The sequence below is a fragment of the Triturus cristatus genome, chromosome 1_2 (assembly GCF_964204655.1).
Source record: "Triturus cristatus chromosome 1_2, aTriCri1.1, whole genome shotgun sequence".
In the NCBI taxonomy this organism is placed as follows: domain Eukaryota; kingdom Metazoa; phylum Chordata; class Amphibia; order Caudata; family Salamandridae; genus Triturus; species Triturus cristatus.
The window spans coordinates 948,368,897-948,394,530 of record NC_140580.1 but is presented as its reverse complement, the minus strand read 5'-3'; the positions used below and the strand labels follow the sequence as shown (position 1 = coordinate 948,394,530).

At 46.2% G+C, this 25,634-nt stretch overlaps 1 protein-coding gene across 1 annotated transcript in view; it reads left to right on the top strand.

Annotated features, from left to right (window-relative positions):
- Positions 1-25,634, top strand: part of CDK5RAP2 (CDK5 regulatory subunit associated protein 2) — a 723,544-nt gene that overhangs the window by 90,404 nt on the left and 607,506 nt on the right. The window contains exon 8 of the mRNA XM_085609970.1: positions 14,034-14,181. Within this exon, the coding sequence (XP_085466096.1) occupies positions 14,034-14,181 (148 nt within the window). The remainder of the gene's footprint in view (positions 1-14,033; positions 14,182-25,634) is intronic.

Genomic DNA, 25,634 nt, shown 5'->3' with positions numbered 1-25,634 from the left:
AATTCAACATTTATTCTGTTGCAAATCACAGATAAGTTGTTTATCCAAATTCATTCAAATGCAGTCCATAAAGCTGTCCTTTTTTATGCTGCCCGCCCAAGGCATTTCGGGCCTACATGGCCCTTCTTCAGGGGCTTAAATTCTGAAAACACTATAAATAATCATATTACATACAGCCTGCAGGGAAACAAACTATTTTTCATTATTCAAACAACATTATTCAATGTCCACGAAGTAACATATGTAAATCATTCCTTATACATAGTGTGAAGATTGCCTGTATATCTTATATAGTTCCCAAACTAAACAGGAATTCCATAAATAGAAAAGAAAGAAATAAAGAAGAAAATAAGAAACAAAGGAAAATAAAAAGTAGTGCTCCCATTGTATGCGAATGTAAAAAGAAGTGCACCATAACTAACCCTTTCCGTCCCGTGATTTAAACAAACCACATTGGTGATCAGTCACCGCCAACTCTCCAAACCTCATACCTGGTTCAAATCCTTGTGTGCATAGAACCTGAAAAGATACCAAGCTAGATGAAAACCTCTTTCCAAGATTGTGCGCTTTTTACTCAAAAAACAACACCATAACAGCAAACAACCAACCTCTTGATGTTCGTCTTGTCCGTAAGCGTTAAAAAGAATTTTCACAATCGCCACATCCCGAAACCTCTAATGACCGTAAGTAATGTTGAAACCCAACTCAAAAAATTACGAGAAACTACGATTTCTCAACACATCATCTACTTATTCCCAGTCTCACCTTGCCAAACGGGGTCGAGATTCTAATCTTCAAACGTTACAAATCATCAATCTCCAACAAAGTTCTGCCGGTAACCGCGTACCTGCTTCTCTGCGTCTGACGTCATAATGAGGAATATAAATGACGGACTAACCATAGAGCCCGCGCTCGAGCCTAAACTGTCATGTACAACCATAGTATAACGATCAAGCTATAGAAATAGACAGAAGACACAGAATTCCAAAGGTACTTAAAGTGTAAGAGCTCGTGTCTCTGATTAATAGAAATGTTTTTTATTTGTGCGCAACAGTAGCTCCATATCTGGTCTGTGTGTGGCATCCCCAGCACTTCCTCCCACGTATCTTGTCTCAGGGCCATGCATGAATGGTAGAGTCTGGATGTCATGTGGCTACCGTCTGTGGCCGTGGCCACCATTGTCAATGGTGGGAAGTCATCAGGTGAGAACGGAGAGGAGAGCAAAAGAGATCAGAGTGTTCTGCAATCTCCTAAAAATGAAGAGGTCCGTGTAGGCGATATTGCATACTGGTGCAATATCTGTCAGGTGTAAAGCATGGCTGTTGGAGAATAAGTCGCCCATGGTGGACAGGGAGTATCGCCCGAGCATGCGTTTAACTAGTGCCTCCCTCGTGAGCAGGAGCCATGGGTTGTCTGCGAAGGGGAGAGCGCCCGAATAGAGAGGGCCCCCACCTAATGGTTGTCGCATCTTATGCCATGCACAGCATGTTGTGGAGACCGTTTGAATATCCTGAACCTCCAACGGTATACCGTTGGATAGGATCTGTGATGTGAAAGACCTTCTAGTTGTGGACGTTCAAGGAGGATGTATGGCATGCAGGCATCAGGGTGGTACCACCGGTAGGTGTATTGGCATTGGGCAGCGAGATCGTAGAGTAGAAATCTGGTAGTCCGAGGCCCCCACGTTTGCAAGGAAGAGTAGGGTGTCTCAACGGATCCTAGGGCGGCCTCCTGCCTAAACCAGGAACTGTAGGGTGCTACGTAGTGTACAGAAGAAAGTCTGCGGAAGAGGAATTTTTGTGAATAAATATAGAAACTCGGGGAGCACAACCATCTTAATTATGGCCACTCGTCCCGCCATGGAGAGTGGTAGTCTGGTCCATCTGTCCATTTGTATTGTGATGGATGCCAGAGTCAGGCCGTAGTTGCACTGTAAGATCTGATCTCTTTCTGTTTAGATGAATGCCAAGGTATTTGTTGCCGTTTTCTGCCCATCGGATTAGGGAGTCTGCAGGTAATTCTCAAATGGCATCTGTCAGTGGGAAGAGCTCTGATTTTGCCCAATTAATACGTAGTACTGAGAGGTTTCCATATCTAGCTATTTCTTGCAAAACTGGGGGTATATTATCCTGTGGGTGCCTAATAAAAAACAGAATATTGTCTGCATATAGAGAAAGCAATAGGGGACCGTGTGTTAGTTGTAGCCCACAGTCTTGGAGGATGCAGACCAGTGGATCCATTGCGGCTATGAGAAGAAGAGGGGAAAGTGGGCATCCCTGTCTGGTGTCCCGGAATATGGGAACGGTGTCTGAAAGTGCGCCGTTCACCCGCAGATGGGCTGTGGGTCTCGTGTATATAAAAGCATAATCAATACGGGGGGTATACCCAGTTTACATAGGAGGGCACGTAAAAACAGCCATTCAATTGAGTCGAATGCCTTTTCAGCGTCTGGCCATTCGAGCAAGTTGAATGCCTTTTCTGCGTCTAATAGAGCCACGGCTGCTGGTGTAATAGCGGAGACTTTGTTGAGCCATGCAAATATAGTGCGAAGAGTTAGGGAGGTCGACCTATGCGGCACAAAGCCAGATTGAGCCGGTGAGATGAAGTGCCCCATCAGTAAAGCTAGTGTAGTTGCAAGTATCTCTGCGAGTATTTTATTGTCTAGGTTTAGCAGGGAAGGCGGTTGATTGGATGCGCAACTACTGGGCTCCTTCCTTGGTTATAGCAGTACTGTCAGGACCGCCTTGGGGAACGTAGGTGTATCAAGCACCTGCAAGGAGTCACAGGGCTAGCTGTTGTTTTAAAACTTTAGAAAATAATCCAGTCAGTCTGTCCAGTCCTGGTGCCGTGGCCCCATCCAGGGCCTTGATAGCTAGTGTCACCTGTTCTAGGGTCAGGGGCTCACTGAGAAATTCCAGTTGTTCTTTCGTTAGCCTTACCATCTCAATCTCCACAAGGTACGAGGCGATCTCGGAAGGGTTCTCTGCAACACGCGCTGTATACATGTCCTGATAATATCTTTTCAATTCATTCAGGATATTTTCCGTGCCTACGACGGCATCTCCTGTAGTGGAGCGGAGTTCAGTTTTTTTGCCTATCTGGGCGTAGTAGGTGAGCCAACGTTTGTTAAGGTCTTTCCCCCTCCCGGTATCGGCTGGCACTGGCATGTGCTATTCACAGCAGTAGTTTCTTCCAGATCTTGTAGTTCATTCTCAACTTGTAATTGACTGCGGATGTCTCGCAAAACGCCTCCATGCTTAGAGATACATATTACGCAAATATATACCTTGAAGGTCTCCCATAAGGTGGCCTGTGTGGACACCTTGTCTGTTAAGTATTCTATGAGGGCAGTCAATAGCTCACTATGAAATACCAGGTCTTGCAGGCGGTCTCCCTGAAATCGGCAGCTGTACTCTGCTGGGCAGCCGTATGTAATCTCTAGCTGGAGGAGGACTGGACTGTGGTCTGACAACTACCGGGGAAGGACTATAATTTCGGAAACCCACAGAAGGGAACTTGCTGACAGGACCCAGTACTCTAGTCGGGTCCCGTTGGAATGGGGGGAGGAATAGAATGTGTAACCCGATGTATGTGGATGGGGTGTGCGCCAGGCATCCATCAGAGAGTATGTGTCAGTGATGTGTCGGAACATTCCTCTAGCCCGAGGTTTGTCAGCGGGTTGTGCACGAGTTGAATACATCCGTAGGCAATGTGGCATATTGACGTCTCCCCCTACCACTATACATTCTGTCTCAAAACTGTCCATGTGGGCAAGTAAGTCTTGGAAGAAGGCAGGGTTGTCTTCGTTGGGGGCGTAGAGGTTGACTAATAGTATCTTCTTATCTGCTAGGGTGCCTTGTAGCAGTAGGTAGCGGCCGTTCGGGTCAGCGTAGTGGACATGTTGCAGGAATGGGACGCTTTTATGGATCAGGGTGCAGGTGCCCCAAGAATAATACCGGTGTGAGCCCCATTGCTTAGCAAAGACATGATCACTTCAAGGGGATAGGTGGGTCTCCTGTAGAAAAGCGATTTTAATATGTCTCTGTAGGTAGGAGAGCATCTGCTTGCCTTTTCGTGGGTTGTTGATACCGCAGATGCTCCATGACACAGCAGATACTATCTGAAAGAAACACGTAGTGATAGATTCCTTACCTTAGAATTACCCCCAGGCGTAAGACTGGATCTGGAAAGTTTTTGTAAGCAGTACCCCTGCGCGTCAGTAGGCGTCGTCGGGCGGCACCGCGTGCGTCGTTGGCGTCGTCGGCGACGGGATGACGTCGCCGGAGGTACTTAGACGTGCCCACGCGCGCTGACATCAATTCTTTCTTTGTCTGCACCAGCAAGCTCACATCTGGGAAGAGCAAGTACCCCCAGTCATTTTTTGACTGAGTTTTTTCGAGGCCTTTTGTCTCAATTTCTTCAAGTCGATCGACTCCTGGTGTCGTAGGGATGCCCGGCTTCAAGAACTGTGGGGACTGTCACTGCATGATGTCGGTGACGGACCCACTCCGTGTGTGTCTCTACTGCCGGGGGCGTGACCACGACTCGAAGTCATGCCCCGACTCCCGGGCCATGGCACCGAAAAACTTTGCGGGAGCGGTCCTGAAAGTTGCTGGAAGTCCGGCAGTCGGCTCTGCGCCGTTCCAAGTCCCAGTCCCGTGGGAGGTCGAGGGACTGGTCGCAGAGCCGTCATCATCATTCCTCTGGATCTAAGTCTTCGCACTTGGGGACAGGTAAGTCGAAGCATTCCAAAAAGAAGTCGAAGAAGCGTCGTCGCTCCTCGACTTCCCCTTGCCAGTCGCGGCTGAGGGTGCGGGTGGTGCCACCCCAGCGGCTCCGGCGGAGCCTGCGTCATCTCCGCCGGCCTACCCTCCCTTTCCGGGTCTGTCGGCGACGCCTGCTCAGGTGCAAGAGTTTCTTGCTGCCATGGCCTGACTCTTTGGTCCGTCTGGCCCTGTTGGTGCGCCAACGGGCCCAGCAGGCCCGACCGGGGGTCCTTTCCTTCCGCCGCAGAAATCCCCGGGATCGGACCCCGGTCGACGCCGGTTGACCTTGTAACACCTCCACCGCTGTCGACCTCACCGGCACCACCTCCGACATCGCCCGGTCCTCGGGATGACGTCGTCCCCAGTTTCAGCCCAGACTCGGTGCCGGATCGACGCCGTGCGGTGCCGATGGGGCCCTTTTTTCCATGTCCATCCTCCTTATTTTCAGCCTGTTTCGCAGACTTCGGAGGAAAGGGAGGACTGGGAGGGGTCTCAGGTCCCTCTCACACAACAGTGTGATTATGATACAGACTGGGCAGAGGATTTTGGGGAGGCCAGTGGTCTTGACACCTCACCTGACCTTGGCATGCTGTCTCCTCCTACTGTGGCTACGGAGAAGTGAGCCAGTTACGCAGTGGTAGTACGTAGGGCAGCCGAGGCCCTCCACCTCGAACTCCCTACGATGGCCGTCAGGACTAACCTACTGACAGAAGTGCTTCAGCCAGCGGCAACCTCTTCGGAGCCCTTGCTGCCTTTTAATGATGCACTTTCTGACGTCCTTTTGGGCACTTGGTCCAGGCCCAAGACAGGGGCTCCTGTGGACCGGAACGTGGCCGGCCGCCATCGCCCGGCTGCGGGCGACCCCCTTTTTCCTCCCCCAACACCCCACTCCCGAGAGCTTGGTTGTCCAAGCCTCTGCTTTCCAGAGCGGGTTCCCTTCCGCACCCCTGGATAGGGAATCCAAGAAGCTGGAGCAGCTTGGCCAGAAGCTGTTTTCTTCTGCTAGCTTAGGGCTGCGGTCGGTGAACACCGCATGCCTCTGCGGCCGTTATTCCAACTCTCTGTGGGATACGGTTGTGCGGGTGCTGCCCAACTATCCGGAGGAGACACGGACAGTACTCTCCCAAGCTATTGCAGCTGGGAGAGACGCAGCAAAGTTCACTATTCGTTGTGGGCTTGATCCGCCGACTCGCTCGGCAGGGCGCTTTCCACGACGGTGGCGCTTCAGCGCCACGCCTGGCAGAGGAAAACTGGCTTCTCTGGGGATGTCCAGAACACTTTGATGGACATGCCCTTTGATGGCATTTGCCTTTTTGGCAATAAGTCGGATAGTGCGTTGGAGCATTTGAAGGACTCGTGGGCTACGGACAAGTCCTTGGGCCTGTCGGCCACTTGCCCTCCTCCACTTTTCGCTCCTTTCGTGCCCACGGAAGGGGTGCCCCAACACGTTCGTTCCAGAGCCACAGGCCTGCGCAGCACCATCCTCAGCGCAGCTGCAGACGTGGGAACCGTCGAGGAGGTTCTGGGGGCTAGCGGGTGGGTCAGTCCACCTCCACCCCCACAGCATCCACTGCAAAGCCTTCCTAGTCCGACCTTTCAGGCCCATCCAACGCCAATGGGCGGCAGGATTCGCCATCGTCTCCCCCACTGGCATCACCTCGGACAAGTGGGTGCTGCAAATTGTCCGAAGGGGCTATTCCCTCCCCTTCGAGACTTCCCCTCCAGCCATGCCACCTCAGTACCACCGCATGTCGGGGAACCATCTTGCGCTTCTTTAACAGGAAGTCACAGCCCTCTTTTCCAAGGGGGCCATTGAGCACGTTCCTGGGCCAGAAGTAGGTCATGGTTGTTATTCCCACTACTTTCTGGTCCCCAAGAAGGATAAGGGCCTGCGTCCTATCTTAGACCTCCGGAACGTCAATCGCTTCCTCCGGAAGGAGAAGTTCAAGATAATCAAACTTGCTCAGGTCTTGCCTGCCCTTAGACCCGCAAGAGTGGATGGTAGCGTTGGACTTGCAGGACGCTTACTTTCATATCCCCGTTCTGCCGGCCCACAGGCGTTACCTGCGGTTCACGGTAGGCCACGAGCACTTTCAGTTCACCGTGCTCCCCTTTGGCCTTACCAGCGCCCCTCGGGTGTTCACGAAAGTGATGGCGGTGGTCGCAGCTCATCTGTGCCGATCAGGGGTTCCAGTCTTCCCCTATCTCGACGACTGGTTGTTGAAGGCGGGCTCGCCCCAGGCAGTCGTCACCCACCTCCATACTACGGCCGACCTCCTGCATTTGCTGGGGTTCTCCATCAACGTGCCGATGTCGCATCTGAGACTCTCTCAGATGCTCCTCTTCATCGGAGCGTTTCTGGACTCGGCGCAGTTTCGGGTTTATCCTCCCAAACAGCGAGTCCGGGATATTCAGGTGATGATTCCGATCTTTCAACCTCTATCCCGGGTATCGGTCAGGCTGACCCTCCGGCTACTGGACCTGATGGCTTCCTGCATCCTGTTAGTGGATCATGCCAGATGGTATATGCAGGCTCTGCAGTGGGACCTGAAGTTCCAGTGGGCACAGCATCAGGGCAACCTGTCCGATCACGTCCAGATCTCGGAGGGCACTGCACGACAGCTACAGTGGTGGCTCACAGATTGCGATTGGGTCAATGGCAGATCCCTCTCCCTTCCCCAACCGGAACACACAGTTGTGACGGACGCGTCCCTTCTGGGCTGGGGCGGCCACGTGGGTGAGGCGGAAATTAGATGGCTCTGAACTCCGGCGGAGTCCCGGCTCCATATCAACCTTCTGGAGCTTCGGGCAATCCGACTTGCACTGAAGGCATTCCTTCCCTCTGTCAAGGGGAAAGTAGTGCAGGTGTTCAGACAACACCACCGCCATGTGGTACTGCAACAAACAGGGCAGGGTGGGTGTCGTGGACCCTATGTCAGGAGACTGTGCCTCTGGACATAGATGGAACAACAGGGCATTTCCCTGGTGGTTCAACACTTGGCAGGTTCTCTGAACGCCAGGGCGTACGAACTCAGCCGCCGGTGCATGATGGATCACGAATGGCGTCTGAACTTGGACATGGCGCAAGGTCTCTTTCAGCATTGGGGAGAGCCTTGGTTAGATCTGTTTGCCACCGAAGAGAACGCGCAATGTCATCAATTCTGCGCGTTGGAATTTCCAAGGCGGCACTCGCTAGGCGACGCTTTTCGTCGCGAGTGGAGTTGCGGTCTACTATACGCCTTTCCGCCTATACCACTTCTACCCAGAGTGCAGAAGAATATCAAGCGCGACCGGGCCCAAGTCAGTCTTGTGGCTCCGGACTGGGCTCGAAGAGTATGGTATCCCGAGCTACTCAGCATGGCTATTGATCCCCGATCCTACTGCCTCTTCGGGAGGATCTTCTGTTGCAACAGCAGGGGACGGTCCTCCACCTGAATCTGTCCAGCCTCCACCTCTTTGCGTGGTGATTGAGCGGCAGCAGTTGATGTCTTTTGACCTGCCTCCCGAAGTTTGTGATGTAATCTTAGCAGCCAGGTGTCCCTCCACTAAGACGGTATACGCCTGCAGGTGGAATAAGTTTGTGGCATTCTGCTCCTCTTACATAGGTCCTATTCCTCCTTTTTTTGGCCCAGCAGGGCTCTGGTCTGGGCACTATCAAGGGCTATCTTTCGTCCATTTCAGCCTTTTTACTGCTTTCAGATCAACCTTCCCTTTTCAAGTCCCCGGTTGTAAATAGATTCTTGAAAGGCATTACTCATCTTTTCCCTCCTGTTCCATTCATAATGCCTCAGTGGGACTTGAATCTGGTTCTGACATATCTGATGTGTGCTCCCTTTGAGCCACTTCACAACTGTCCTCTTCTTCTTCTCACTTTCAAGACAGCTTTCCTGGTGGCCATCACCTCTGCCAGAAGAGTGAGTGAGCTCCAGGCTCTTTCTTCTAAACTTCCTTTTCTCTCTGTCCATCTGGACAAAGTGGTTCTAAGGACTCGTCCATCTTTTCTGCTGAAGGTTGTCACTGCCTTTCATATCGGGCAGACCATCACTTTGCCTACCTTCTTTCCGCCTCTGCATCCCTCAAAAGAGGAAGATAGGCTCCACTGTCTGGACCCAAAACGTGCGCTCTCATTCTACCTGAACCGCACACAACCGTCCTGGGTGGATGAACAGCTCTTTGTTGGCTACGTGGGCGCCAAGAAAGGTTGGGCTGTGCACAAGTGGACCATCTCTCGGTGGGTCGTTCTGTGCATAAAGGCTTGTTATTCTTTGGCTAAAAAGGAGCCTCCGGTGGGGCTGCGCACCCATTCTACCAGGGCGACAGCAGCCGCTACTGCTTTGGGACAGGGAGTTCCCTTGCATGACATCTGTCAGGCAGTAACGTGGGCCTCGCTGCACACGTTTACCAAGCATTACTGCCTGGACAGCCAAGTCCGGAGAGACGGCTTTTTTGGCTGTTCTGTTCTCCAGGAATTTTTGGGGTGATCTTGGTTCGCAGACCCACCACCGGGGTTGGTATTGCTGGGGTATCTATACTAAAGTAAGGAATCTGTCACTACGTGTTTCTTTCAGATGCACAAGTTACTTACCTGCGGTAATGATATATCTATAAGAAACATTAGTAGTGATAGATTCCCTACCACCCCACCCATCCTCCCCATATTGCAAACTGATTTCTAGGGTTAAGGTTATCCCTTTCAGGGCCCTAGTTTCATGGCACAGTGGTCAGTTTCTTGCAATGGCCATGCGTTCCGGGCACGGAAAGTCATGTACAGAACTGACGTCAGCGCGCATGGGCGCTTCTAAGTAGCTCCAGCGGCGTCATCCCGGCGCCGATAACGCCAACGACACACGCTAAGCCGCACGACGACGCCTACCGACGTGCAGGGGTACTGCTGATGAAGACTTTCTGGATCCAGTTTGACGCCTGGGGATAATTCTAAGGTAAGGAATCTATTACTACTAATGTTTCTTACAGATATATCGTTACCAAAGGTAAGTAACTTGTGCTTTAGACTTTGAACTGGCATGGATGCTATGAATGTCCTATTGTAGCAGATGGCCTGGTTGAGAGTGTTGTTTAACGGCTTGTGTACAATATTGTGTGGTGCGACATTCTGCAGCAGAAGACATTTGACTTACTAACACATACTAACAAAATCCCACATACACTTTCCCCACCCACACTAGATTGACTATCATCCAGATAATCCTTTTCAAACTACTAACACAAAGAAACAAGAACATTTTCGATACAAAACAAGCTGTGATCACTGGGGGGGGGGGGGGGGGGGGGGTGGACGTGACAGCATTCCAGCCTCTGGCCCATCTGGAATGGGTGCTTACTATGTATTATTTGCATTTAATTATGTATTTATCAATGAGAGTAATGGAAGTACACAGTGTGAGACAGGCAAAGAGTGAGAATGCGTTTTCACATTGGTTAACGAATAAGGACAAGTTACAATGTGATGATGCATTGGGTGACGTTCTACATTACATATTCAGCTCTGTCAACGGTGCAGCTCACTCATCCAGCTCAGGGACAGCATACCAACATAAACCTCCACTGGTAGTACATCACCTCTGCAAGTTATTTCACGTGGTCAGTTATGTACCCAACGGACCTCAAATATCTCAGCCCTGGGTAAAATGGAGGAATACACCCTCCGCAACACATCTCACAATGATAGATCTTTAAACCATTTCTCACTGAGGTGGTTGTTTCCTCCCAATCATGGCAACTGTACATTTTCCCATCACCATTGCTACCAGTTTCCATTATGCTTCTGGACTATTTTTCACATATCCTAAAAGTGTCTTAATTGGGGTTCACTCTAGGCTATTTCGGTCATATTATTCACCGCCTCTTCAACGTGCGATCAGAATGAAGCAATTTGGGACAGTTCCAGGCCAGGTGCATGAAACATGGCTGTAGGGTTGCACACCAGCAGCACCGTGAACTCTCAATCATACCAAGGATGTAGTATGCTCTGTGTGTGAATTTCAAATGTATTAACCTATATCTCCCATTATTGGAGACTTCTTTTGACTGCAAAAAGCCCATTGGGCCTCTGAGATCTCAAAGCTCCAGTTTCGCAACCACCTGTTTCTGCTATGCATGTTTTCTGTGACTATATATTCATTGCAGTGTTCTAGATTGTTATGTTCAGCCTGAATGGGAATGTGATCAGCCTGACTGGGTATGGGCTTGTCACGATTAAGGCAAGTAGCTTCTACCCTGCAGGCTCATCTGGCATAGACTGGAATAGATCATCAATAGAATGCCGCAATATGGTAATTAATGAGAGTTATTAATTAGTGGCATTGTAGGTGAACAAATCTCCGTCACAACACATACTGTGGACCGTCTTGCCGAAGCCCATGCTGTACATTTAACTGTATGTATCTCTTCATTGGGTCTTTAGAGCTTTTACAACAAAGCGAAACTCAGAGGCACTTGGCCTTCTAATCCTTATATAAGGTTGCACGGCAGAGCATGTTTACTTTTATGGAACCAGTAGGGCGCAAACTGCGCCTGTGAAATCAGATAGTATACTTAAAAATGGGGGATCAGCAAATCTGCCCGTCCCTTAAAACAGTTGCATTTTCCCCGAGCTTACTCTAGGCTATCAGCGCAGGGCAACTTTATAATACGTGCTCTGAGCTGTATTACAGCAAGTATGCTTTGACAGCAGCATCGTTTTCATAAGAGCAACTATCCCTGCTACAGACATGGGGAGCATAATCCATCTTTCTATCAGATGTTATTGGTGTCATACATTTGCCATAATTTACTACAAAGTATTATTAATATGGAAGTGTGGAACATTGCCAGTAATTTTTTCATGCATCGAAGAACTGACATAACCCAAAATACCATGGTCGCTAAAGTTGTTCTAAACTATGCCAGTTTTAGAACTAGCATCCCCATTAAGAAAATAGATGTGGGACTCGGCAATATTCTTGAAAAATTAGTTTTTCCCCTATTTGATAAATCCACACCGGGTGTCCCCCTCCTTCTAAATAAGATGTCAGGGCCAAAATCGGCCTGGGGAGGGAGCCACAAAAACCTCCCCTCCCAAGGGTACCCCCTTCCCCCAGTAGCCTGTGCTTGTTGTTTTTTTTAAATGTTGCTGCGGATTCACAGCAAAATGTTAAAAAAAAATGTTTTTGTCCCCAAGTGGAGTCCCTCTGAAACCCCACCAGTAGTCCTAGGGGTCAGGGCATCCCGACCCTGCCCCCTAATGTCTTTTTTTTGTAAAAGTTTTTTTTACAGTTTTTTTTAGGACTTGGGACTGAGTCATGAGCCCTAAGATGGCTGCAACCACTTCTTGGTTGAGATGGGGGCAGCCAATCGGATCTCAGCTTGAGATCTCTCGAGATCTGCGGAGGCTCTGCACCTCTGTCTATACAACGTTTGTGGGCATTAATTGCTGAAAACTACAGAACAGATTTACACCAGAACACGACAAGCAGTCTTTCTGGACCAAGATCTAGCTCTCTGCCAAATACATAAATTAGCTGTTTAGGCTCTGTTTCTAAATTTCCTTAGAAAAAATGAATGAGGAACTCCCTTTTTTCTTCTGCCCCTGCTTGACGGATCACGCTAAAACTTTCCATGCATAAACTAGCCCTTTTTTGGAAAGTTTCATGGAGCTCCTCCAAACGCCACTAAAGTTATTAGCAACACAAAAAATACATTTCCTATGGAGAAGCGATTCTAATATAACTCATCATTGGGTAACGTTGTAGTTAGTTGAGTTCATCAGTGATAAAATTAACGTTTTGAACTATATAAAAAAAAACATGTTGCTAAGACTACCGTAAGACTTGTGGTTAAGCTGGATTGTGCTCCGATTGCCTGCACAAAAGAGACTAGTTATGTGGTGAATCTATCTTGGCATCTAGGGACGCTAAGTGCAGCTTCTGTCAACTATGAACTGATACTGTCTCTGTTTAAAAAACAGTTCTTCTCTGAGAAAAAGGGTTAAAGAAATGAAACCAAGACTTATCCCTATGCTTGGTGCAGAATGAGATCAGCACTTGTCGTTTGCCACTGCCTACATAATGATAATAACCCAGCGTGAATTTGATTGATTTGCATTTTAAATTATATGCAGAGTTTATAGATCCAGGACTGTAACACACTTTAAGAATGGCTTCCTTTGATCATCTTTGTTCCATAAGACACCAAAGGACTAGTAAAGACTGCAGACATTGTGAGCTGGTTGCTTGTTCTGAATATCTGAAAGGCAAGAGATTTTGACAGCGTTTGATATCTAGATTGATGACTGGTTTATCAAAGGCTTATCTCTTGGTCTTTAAGTTTCTTTTGTTCCACTGGGTTGTCATAAAATTCATCATCAAAAGTTTGAGATTGTGAACCTAATATTTCTCGAGCATCAGAATGCGCAAAGGTGAAGTGATATAGGAAACAAAGGGCTTGATTTACTGTAAGGCATTCTTTACTCTCTCCATCAGGGTAGCAGAAGATATTACTTTAGCCACCCTGATGGACCAAATAACACAATATTCAGGGATGATTTCTGTTGTACCTTCAGAGGAACTGCCATGATAATGGTTCCTCGAAAGGTAGCACACATTTGTTGGATGGCCACAGTCCTTTTTGACATCTTCCCAATTACCTTTTTGTTTTCTAAAATAAATACCTAATGATTCCCACACCGGAGGTGTTTTTTTCCTGAGTTTTGGGGGAGGTGGTTATTATTTAAATTTTTTTGTTTGGCAATATGAGGTTTTCCCTAGCTGTGACAGAAAAAGTAGGATATACGACTATATGCCTTAAATGGGGACGGTGGTGTGATGCCTTTACTCCTATGGCCACTACTCTGTCAGGCTATTGCAGTAAGCTTTCCTTCCACATACCCAAACAGGGGCACTGCTGACGGAAAGCTGGCAGTCTGCCCGGCTCTAAATAGGGAGGACGGACTAGGAGTTTTTTGGACGAGGTATTCTATCTCACTTGACTGAGTACCCTCTCTGCCAACTTTTAAATCTGGCCCAAATTCACATACCCATAGAGTAACAGTATTGTAGTTCTACAGTGCTTCGTGGTGCTCATCTCATTAAGTCCACTTTGGAGTTGAAAATCTGCAAGAGGACAAAGATATCCTTGAGAAACATTAACACCTTTGATCCAAATAAATAATTGAATACCATGCAGAATAAATACGGACCACATATTCAACACACTTTTTGTTACCCTTCCTTTCTAAATTGTTGGATTAACACAGCCCTATTATTTCAGAATAACGGAGCAGCAGAGTCTAACGTTGCAAAGTAATGGCGATCCACTGAAAGAAGATGCATTTGCCGCAGCCTGTGATCACAGCTTCATGGACCGTAAAATCAAAGAATTAACAGATATTTTATACAAAAAGGATAGTAAAATTGAGGTAAACAAATAATGCTCAATTTATTGTGTGCATGTTTACATTAAAGTTATGCACTGTTTCTGAAGTAGGGTGTAGATTGTTTATGAAATTGAAGAAACACTCCCTGCCACCTCATAAAGCAGTAATTATGTTTAATATAAAATCGGGCTTTGTTTAATGTAAAAACATATTATGTTCCACAGTTGGTCCGGTGAAATTAGGAGTAATAATTCCAGTTCCTCTTGCCCCATACTTGTGTGGTATTTGTACAGTAGATGTGGAGACCAAAGCCTATTGTCCCAGCCAAATATGATTTTTTGCGAAGAATGGAACTTGTATGCCCATGCTCACACTTCTCCATTATGGAATCCCTTCCTTGTTGGCTGAACATTTCCCATATTTTTATTCTTTAACTTCGCTTCATGGAACTGGGTATTTCCACACATCATCCTTCTCTCCCTTTCTGTCATCCCATGTCTCTCTGAACGTTTTCGTTTAGCAGGAGTCTCTTCAGACTAACATTGCGAGTTACCTAGCTACATGATCACTTCACTGAAAATAATAGTATTTGGCATCAAGCAACTCGTCTTGACAAACCCATACTGATGCCAGTATTGGATTTGTCCTGACATGCACCCAGAGGGAACCTTAGAGGTGCCCCCTGAATCCTACTAGACCTTAGTGTGCTGGCTGACTGGTATCGTCCAGCCTGCCACAACAGACAAGTTACTGACCCCTTGCAGATGAGAATCCGCACTCAGAGGCCAGAAACAATGCCTGCTCTGGAGGTAGTTGTTCACACCTCCTCCAGCAGGATGGCTAGTGTTTAGAATATCAAGGCCAGAGGTTTCAAAGCCGCTATTGCCTTTGAAATGCAAACCTGGCCTCCCCCAGACCTGGGAGATGCCATTCCCTGCTTTAAGGCCATTGGCACCAGTACAGGTGGGAAAATTAGCTAAGTAGATGGCGTGTTCACTCTCAGGCTAGCCACACCCCTGAGGTGGGTTACCTGAAGTAAACAACAAAAGAAGGGTTCCACCATCTTTTTTAACCCATAAAGGATTAGTGGTGAATTAGTGTGGTGAAATATGAAAGTAATTTGAGTGGTGGATATTAGTCAGTTATTTGGAGTGAGAAGGATAGTTGAGGGGTGTCAAGTTTCTTCTTGAGTGTGTGTCTCATTTATAGAGGAATTCCGCTATTAGTTCGGCCGAGATCTGTTCATGTCAAGCATAAAGAGTTGTAAAATGCCACGCAAATTCCCCGGCAGCGCCCTGCGGTGACGTATATAAGGACCCATCTACGCCGCGAATAGTGGGGACAATCGCCTGGGAGTCATCTGCCGGTGGAGCCTTCTGCTTGACTTGTCGCCCCATTCATAAACCCGATGTTGTGACGCCTCCCAAATCTCCTTGGCCTCACCCATGAGATATTGCTGCAGTTCTTGTTGCACCTGTATCAAGTTGCGCCCTATAATAGGGCTAGGGTCTAGGTTAAGCTGTAAAGCCAGGGCCGTCTGGCGCAACTCTAATGCCTCCAGTTGCTCCCACCGTGCGCGTTTTTCTTTGGTGTGATAGCTAGTTTCGGTACCCGAACAGTAGGGTGGCCAGTTTTAATCACTGTTTCTGTACCTCTTCTAGGTTATGTTTTGTAATCTTGTGTAGGAGGTCGAATTGGGACTTATTCCTCTTACCCCTCTTTCCTTGTGTGAGTTTTACTAAAAGCTATTGTCTGTTAAGACCGGATGTCACCATACACACTACATTCACCACACCCAGCATAAAAACATGCATCAATAGAAAATTCTTTGTGTTAGCCCTTTTCAGCAATTGGTTTCTTTGGCAAAGCCCCCGTTTAGCTCTCACTCTATGGGCTGCCCGACATATGTTGGTATCATCCGTCTGTATTTTGCAATAGTGGTGATTTATTTTCTTGAATTTGTATCGGATATTAGTGCTATGGAGCCAGAAAATAGTATTTCTCTTAGGACATTTTTTATTTCGTTAATGTTTTGGTATTTGTTTAAACAGTGATTTCTCCATATAGTTAAGACCCTCTGCTATCAACTACTGCCCTCCTCCAATCAGTCACGCTACTCATGTTTCTGCTGCCAGCGCTTCATGCTATGCAAGGCATGTGGCTTGAGTGAAATCATATGGTTGCTAGAGACGCTAAATGTAATTATAGGATTTTTTGCGCACCTTTTTCACTGCATGCCAAGTTTATGACAGTAGTGCGCTAAAATGTAAATAAACTGAGAAAGTGGTGCTTAAGGTAGCTGCTAAGTGTTTTGGGTAGCACGGATCTGCTATCTATCCTAGTGTTTTTTGTATTTCTTCAGATTATTAAACACAAGCAGTTTTTTCATTTATTGTATGCCATTGTAAAAGGCATGCAGAATAACATAAATGGAAAGTGGAATGTATTTTGTTATATCTATCCTATCACTGCCACCAGCAATGATAAACCTGCTCTCCAAATATTTTTTTTTTCTTACCATACACAATTATAATAATGTGCATTAATATGCTTTAATAGCATTTTCTTGCCGTTCATGGAAGCTGGCATTTTAAGTGTTCTGGTTTTCACTAAAAGTATTATGGAAATTGCATTTGTGTGTCACTTTGCAGCAAGTGTTTTGGTGGGCTTTATTTTCTTGGTAATCATAAAGCTGTTGAATTGTTTAGTTCAGTAGGGATTACTCATAGACCTGACAAGATCTGACCATATCTTAATGCGATGGCCATCACCCCTGTATTGGGGTGACCCCCTCTTTTACCTCCCCACTAAAGAAAAATCCTATTGGAGAAGATTGTAATCCTTGCTCTGAAGATACAACTCAGGTTAATTACCCACGGAAACTCTTGGTGGAATGATTTCAGCCATCTTGCTGAAATTACTATTCAGGCCCTTCTGGGTCAAACTAAATCTGGATCACCATTGGGCCCTTGCCCCCCTAAGCTTCATCTAGCACCTGATATCACAGCAAAAAGATGTTTTCAGAAGGTCACTTTCCTAAGGAATGGAAAAAGGCTTCCATTCTACCGTTGCTTCAAAAGCCAAACCTGGATGTCAAAGTTCCGAATAGCTACAGGTCTATTTCTCGGCTTCCCCTCCCCGCAAAAATTGTGGAGAAAGCCATCATTTCTGAACTATCTCTGTTCATTTCGATTAATAATATTTTTCTTGATGCCACAGAATACAGATTTAGAAGCCAGCACAGTACCGGGTCAGTTTTGATTTTGGTCTCTGAGAAATGAGGCAAACTATCAACAAGGGAGGGTGGGCTGCGCTAATTCTACTAGACCTATCCGCAGCGTTCGATACCGTCAACCATTGTCTTCTTATTGACTTTTCTTTCAGCCCTGGGATAAGGCCCTTAAACTTCTTTCATCCTTTCTCTCAGACAGGGAGCAGTTTGTGGAACTAAATCGGATTTAGGTTAAAGTCTTTTTCGCTTCCCTTTGGGGTTCCACAGGGATCATCTTTGAGCCCTACGCTTTTTAATATTTATGTAACTTCATTAACCAACCTTATAAAGACTTCTGGTTCTACAGTGGTATCTTATGCTGACGACACAAAAATTGTGGTGTTGCTTGCTAGTGATTCAGAGGGTACGGCCTCCAGATGCCAGGACTGCATGCAGGAAATCGGGAAATGGTGTCTGATTGCTGTCTCAATTTGAACTCTGGAAAGACAGAAGTCCTTTTGTTCGGAAAGGATACCTCCTTTTGGTCACTTTATTGGTGGCCTCTGGAGATGGGTGAGCCTCCCACTTGGTTACGGAAGTAAAAATCCTGGTTGTCTATTTTGAGAACAGACTCTCCTTCTAGGGCCAAGTTAACTCTGCAACATCCTCCTGTTTCCTAAGTTTAAAAATTCGCAGAAAAGTTTAACCTTTTATTCCCTTGGATCTACGGAAAGCAGTTATTTGCGCTCTAATATTGTAAAAAATTGATTATTGCCATGTGCAGTTTTTTAACATCAAGATACATTTTTTTAACAAACTTCAGGGTCTTCAAAATGCAGCTGCTCGGCTGCTGCTTGCCATACCAAAACGCCAGTCAGTATTCCATCTTCTGCCATGACTGCATGGGCTTCCTATAAAACAAGCATTGGCATAGCCAATAGGTCTCGCCTTTGGGACCTTATAAGTGTTTAGCCATACAACACTTGATGTTGTAGCACCAAGGATATTGTGCTGGGTAACTAAACACTTATAAGGTCCCAAAGGCGAGACCTATTGGCTATGCCAATGCTTGTTTAAACCTTGTGAGAATGTTTGTTTGAATGGAGATGTCAGTGGACTTTGTACTGACTGTGATTTTACCTGATTTAGTCGGTAACATGACGTCTGTATTGAATTGTAGTCCCAAAATATCTGGCACACTAGTCACAGGAGAAGCGTGTCCATTGCCACCGAGTGACCTTTCCTCTCCACCTCAGGAGCGCGCGTGTTTAACTGTTTTGGTATTCTGTCACTGTTATAGAACGTGTACTCCTTGAGTTGTTGGAGTAATAACTAGCGCTTGCGGTGATGTAGCACCCTTCACGGAGCCTGGTAACACACGTGTGGTCTCCGCTGGGGCCGCGGGCAGTCATATTTATTATATAATTGGACGACCTCTCCTCGGCGGGACCGTGAAAGGAGTACAGATGTGCACCTCGTGACAAAAGCAGGAATCAGTCTTATTGAAAACTTGCGCGGCGCTCACTCAGCTGAATGAAAGCGACACATTGCTGTTAACGGAGATTAGTCCGAAGTGAGCTTCAGGTGTACGCATCTTGTTCTGTGAAATCTTTTCAATTTTGGAGGCATAAAAACTTCACACGGAAGTGGGAAAAACAGAAGAATAGTTGGAGACTGATTACAAACCTGCTAAAAATGAGGCATCGGCAATGCAAATAGGACTCGCCTTGATGACACACTGGCTTTGTAAATGCTTTTTGCAGACGCTGCACAACAAAAGTTGTTCCCTTCTCAACGCGGACAGAATAAAAACAAGGATGTGGCAGAAAGAAATGGAAGAGGTGGAGGGGCGTTGTCAACATCAGAGCTCCGACTGGATTTAAAGTGATAAATTAAAATAATGGCAAAGGCAAGTTCCGAGCGGAGCACTAGACAGGCAGACCATCTGTGTTGTGAAGAGCTCGTGGGAAAAATGCTACCGCCGGCCACAGCTTACACTGCATGTGCGCGAGTTGTGCGCGCGCAGCAGAAATCACGCCATATGGCGCCTCCACTCAAGCGCGCGCCCGCGCACATGCACTGCAAGCTGTGGCCGGCGGTAGCATTTTTTTGAAGCCCTAAAGTCTCGCCAGACCAGCGCAAGGGTTGGGTCAGGCGAGACCTAAAAACTGATTCAATTCAAGTCCCTCTGCATCTCCTTTAAGACATTGCACGGTCACGGTCCTGATTATTTTAAACACATATTTCTCTGGTATGTCCCCACAAGACATTTTCGATCTGCATCTGCTTTCAATCTTGTAATCCCTGAAGTCTAAACAGCCACCTGGGGGGAGACGGTTTGTAGTTGGTAGAGCCAGGCTTTGGAACTCTTTGCCAATTACCCTTAAAAAAGATCAGATTTTCTGTCTTTGGCAAATCGTTGAAATTTTGGTTGTTCAATAATCAATACCCCTTTTTTTTCTTTCTTTCTCTTAGTTAGAGCATGGCGCCTAGACACCTCTGGATAGTAGTGCAGGGCTATAAATGAAATTTTCCTTTCAATTCATTTAAGCTAATTTATTTGACTCTTTAAGTTTTTCATGCTTACTTGACATTAGAAGATGTGTCAGCCTATCCTATGTTCCATTGTTCCTCAGTTGAAGAACTCATTACTTTGTTTTGTGGCTTGAAGTTTGTGAGGGACAAGATGGCTGCATGTTCTTTCTTTAGTAATCTATTTTTCTAAACTGATTTTGCTTCACTACTCTCCATCTCATTCACTCTGACTAAAGGTCTTATTTAGAGTTTGTCAGATTAAATTCTCAGTCAAAACGTCATGGATATCCCTTGCACTGTATTGCAAGTGTCATAGTCAGTGATGCACTTTTGATATGGGGGATGGGACATCACTCACATTTGTTATGGAGTATCCTGTCTACCAAATTCTAAATAAGATCCATGGTGTTTATCACTCACTGACTCTCATTTGCTCTTATTTAGTGCTTGTCAGTCGATCACTCTCCTTACAGTCTATCATTCATTGTTTAGTTCAATGTCAATGTTGTAGTTTGTCATTCTCTCACTATCAATCCTTCAGTTGTCCACTCAATTGCTGTCACACACTGCTTTGTTACTACTAAATGCATCTCTCCCAGTCACATTCTTGGTTAAAGACTTCTCGTCCAGATCCCTCACATATTGAATATTCCCAGGAGCAGACTGGATCTGGAAACTTTCCAGCAGTACCTCTGTGCTGTGCGGTTCCACGCTGGTGCCATTCTGCTCCGGAAATGTATTAAGCCTGTAGAGGCCCCACTCCTGCGTGCTGCCATCAGTTCCTTTCTTTCTGTGCCACCAGATTCAGATCTGGAGCTTCCTTTCGTCTCTTTGAGACTCCTACCACCTCAAACGTTTACACAGTGTGCAAGGGAAATATCGCCTTCCAAAGCGACAGGTCTTGAACCTTTCAGGGACATTCTCAAAAACATTCTATGACAGACCCTCATCAGGTCTGCCTATGGTCTCTGGAGTCGAGTCACGAATCTACGGCCTGCGTTGATTGGGTGTCGATGATCCAGAAGGCTATACAAGACCGCAAGCCGTAATTCTACATTGCCAAGCACTGGAAGACTCTGCAACAGGAGTGTTCCAAGTCGAAAGTTTGGCCCTGTTCCAGATCCAGGAATTGTTCCATTAGGTACAGCAGTGCATTAACAATTTGTATAATGGTACTTTGCATCCGTAATCAATAACAATCACCACTCGTAAATGAGCAATTAAGAAGCAGTCATCATTTCCCTCCACATCAGACCACTGAAATATGCTGCAGGGTTCTGCAATGTGATAGTGTGCTGTATGGATGCGTGTGTCAGATCCAACCTGTCCCCCTTCCCTATGATTATGGGGTTACTGCTATCCTTGCATGTTAGTGCTCCTTCCCCAGCGTGTACTCTGATACCCCAGATCTATATATAACAGTTGTGGGAAACTTCAGCTTGCAGCTTCCTTCAGGTACGTCAGTAGGGGGTACCAGATGTTTCGTGGTCAGGAGGTCAACGGTAGGAGCTCTGCATATGTTGTCAGTTGTTCCCTGCACTATTAGATCGGTCACCCAATCTTTAAATTTGGGGGCCTGTGGTAAATAAAATCTTCTTTACCGGACTGAATTTCATACGGAATCTTAAAATAAAGTAAAATAGCTCAAAATAACAAGAGGCAGAATCCGTGGTATAAGAGGTTTTCTAAATGGGCTTTATTCCACTCAAAATGGCCGACTCGAGTCGCGGCCTTCAGGTTCCGTCACCACGAGGGTTCAGGAAGTGAAGTACAATACTTTATTGACAAGAAGTAACTTTTATAGGTTATACATTTACAATGAAACGAATGCAAAAAAGGCGTAACAATTGATAAGATAAATTAACATAGTGACACGTAATCGAAACTAGGCGTAATAAGGAGCAAAAAGAAACATGATTGGCTCTGATTATCTTACATAGGTGGATCTATACGATAATACTTAACATAGATGCGCGCGCAGCAGCATGACGTGTGATTGACGTGCAACTAGGGGGTGAAGGGACTTGACATTTAGCTCTACATGTGGAGACGAGAAGTCTGGGGGGTCAAGTCAACCTAATCCCAAATCATATCTAACATCCTATGTTTAAAGAACTATGTTATCCACAAGGAAGGACTCTCGGACAGAATCTAGTCTATACTGACTGTGTGCGTGCACAAACGCCTAAGTGTCTATATGAGATGCGAGAGGCAGAAAACTTTCCATGGCAGCAGGGCTATGAATCACTTGCAGGAGGACGGAAAGGCTGAGTCCTTTGCTTGTGAGCTAAAGGAAATGTTTACCTAAATCACTAGACAGGAATGCATCGGCTGGAGAGCAAAATAGATAATTCGAAGGTGAAATACAGCTTCTTGGCAGGCAGGCGAAAACTGGCCGAGGCAGGCACCGTTAGCTGCACAGGGAGTAGGACAAAGTTCATGGATACAGATGCGAGCTCAAGCTGAAGCTGTCAAAAGACAGAGAGCAGGGAAAGGCTTTGAGGACAGAATCGGGCCTACTTGCCTGAACTGTAAAAATGGAGTAACTTAGCCATATAAAGTCGGTGGCCTTTCATGCTTAGGAATCGAATATCCAGCCCATTGATGGCGGATCTGACAGAGAACATGTCGACGGTAGACACACATATGTTTGCGTCTTAGAAACTGGAACTGGAGGGAACATACATGTACTTGTAACATGCATATAGAACCGTTGGGGTCCAAGATAGGGGACATAACTGATCAGGAAAATCCACATTTCCACATTCCCTCCTTGTCCCCTACTTGCCCTTCAAGAGATATCAATCTTCATCATTCCATCGATTTGCTCATGGAGCATCATTTCTTCTTCCTTCTTCTTCCGGTATTTTGAACGAGAACTGTGATATGGAATGCATGATGTGGCACACAGACCACAAATCGCTGGTCCACATTGCAGGCATAAACAACAACTGAAGAGCATAAGAAGGCCAATACCTAGGAAGGATAGAACTCTCCATCCCCAGGCTGATATCACACTCCAAAACCACCCGGACCACGTCCAAGTGCCTGGATTCTCGTGTATCTGGCTCACAATCTTATGAAGGCGTGTTATAGCTTTATATACAGATGGCGAATTTTCTGGTATAAATATGCAGCAGCTGGATCCGATGACCCTGCAAGCTCCGCCCCTATCGGCCAGGATGACGTCAAGGACAAGACGATTCTGGAGAACAACAATTCTCATCACTGATTGTTCTTCTGTCAGATTGCCTAGGGCGGCTATAGTCTCGTTTACTACAGCTTCAAGAGTCTTGGTTAGTCTGCGTATCAGCTTACTATTTGATATTGTACCTATATAGGGAAAGATACCTTTATTGAAATCTACATACTTGTCCCATGCCGTCTCAGTATAATCGACAACTGGGAGATCTCTTCGCTCTCTATTGTGTACTAAATGAACATTTCGATAATAATCAGGGGGGGCTAGGAAAACAGGTGGCAGAAGGAATGCTATGTAACAGGTACCATCCCAATCTAGAGGCAGACGCATATATGCCGTCTGACCACATATAAAGTAAGAATGGCGAGAAGCTCTAAATGAAGATTTACCTTGATCACGATATTCTACTGTAGTAACGCATTGGCTATGGCCCATATGTATGGAACCAACTTTTCTCACACATAATTCACCCTTAACTGGAAATACAGACATAGTGGGCAGAATTAGTTCAACTTCGGTTTTGACATTCAAAATCATAAGATTAGGCGTAAAATTACCTAATTTATACACTTCATTTTCTAAATCAGTTCCTGTTCTACTGGGGTGACCCTCCTTATTAGGGTGACAGACTTTGAATAAAACTAGATTCAGATTTCCCCATATCCAATGTTGTTGATAAACTGCTGTGTCTGGGTCTATGGAATTTAATAAACTAAACCATGCTCCACAGGAGCCATTGTGTGTGAACGGATGTGGAAAGAAAGGCAGAACTCCTTTGTTATTCTGATAGGGAGGGAGTCGGCCACACACCCAACAATTGGTGGCATTACTAGTCTGATGGGAATGATGTAACATACTAATGAATGTGTTATTGCGCAGCGCAAGTCTATAGGACAACTCATGTGGGGGTAGGTCACTAAAAGAATGTTCATCAGTTATATTGAAAGCACGTTTAGAAACAGGATAATACATATGCAACAATATACTTGCAGTAACTATTAAAAAACTCAAGGAAAACAAAATTAATAAAGTCACAATACAGTGGCTACACAGTAATTTACAATAAGCATGTCGTTTCATTATGATTCTGGACTCTACATCATTCAGACCTAAGGGATACATGTCGGGACAGATTCAACCGCTTCACCTTGGAGAGGACTTAAACAATCAAATCGTCCGACAGTTTGGATCTGGACCTGAGTTTCTGCTTATAGAGTTCGGTGCTACTGGCCTCAGCCAAAGGTAGCTTTGAGTCAATGGGGGAAGACACACGGGGAGTACTGTTTGTGTCAGGAGGAAGTCCATGAAATTTCTTGATATGGCTGGAATGCACCCAGCCTTTTCTCCCTTCGATCTTCACAGCTGTTCTGGTCGTCAGCAGGACCAACTTAGGAAGCCTCCACCTGGGCTCCAGTTGGGTTTTCCGATCGAAATTCCTGACGAGAACATAATCGCCGGGAATTACATCATGAGGTTTCACCTCGGTGTTGTCGGGAAAAGCTGCGACTACCTGTGAACGACAAGATTGTAGTGCAGACATCAAGGAAGCCAGGTAATCTGTCAGCATATTACAGTCAACATCAGTTATTTTACGGGGTATAGGCGTCCCCCACATATTCGGTGGTCTACCAAAGATCACCTCATAAGGGGATAGCCCTGTTCGAGAGTGTGCTACCATCCTCATGTAAAATAGCGCAACTGGTAAAGCTACTATCCAGTCCACACCTTTTTCCTGACATATTTTAGACAATCTGATTTTTAAAAGTTGATTATGTCGTTCCACGAGACCTGCTGCCTCGGGGTGTCGGACACAGTGGAATTTCCACTGATATCCCAACAAAAGTGAGACATGTTTCATTAATTCGGATGAGAAAGGCTGGCCGTTATCTGAATATACAACACGTGGTAAACCGTACCGTGGGAAGAATTCTCGAACTAGCTGCTTGGCAGTAGTCGGGGCAGTGTAATCTGATACGGGATACGCCTCTGTCCAACGGGAGAGAGCGCAGACAACTACGAGAACATATTTGAATCCTCGACAACGTTCCATCTGAATATAATCCATCTGGAGGACTTCAAAAGGATGGTCAGGAGGCTGAAATCCACCCTGCTCTACGGGAACACTCTTTCCTGGATTAAACTGACAACATATCATACAGGTACGAACTTTTTGTTTAGCTGCTGCTCGTAAATGTTTGTTGAACCAAATGTGCTGAATGCTGTCTAGCATAGCCTTCTCTCCTAAATGTGCTGGACTGTGAACTGTAGCTATAATGGCTTGAACCATGGAATCAGGGAGAAACCATACAGATTTCTCCTTCGTCATCCATCCTTGATCTGTCTGGATCCCTCCTAGTTCAGTCCATTTCTTTATTTCTTCTGCTGTGGCATGTGTCTGTATGTCAATTACGTCAAGTGCGGGATCCTTAATTGTCATACACTGTGTTGGTGTCTGAACTATTGGCTTTGTCATGTCTAATGTGCGATTCTGAGCAGTCTGTTTAGCTGTTCTGTCAGCTAAATCATTGCCTTGAGAAATGGTATCAG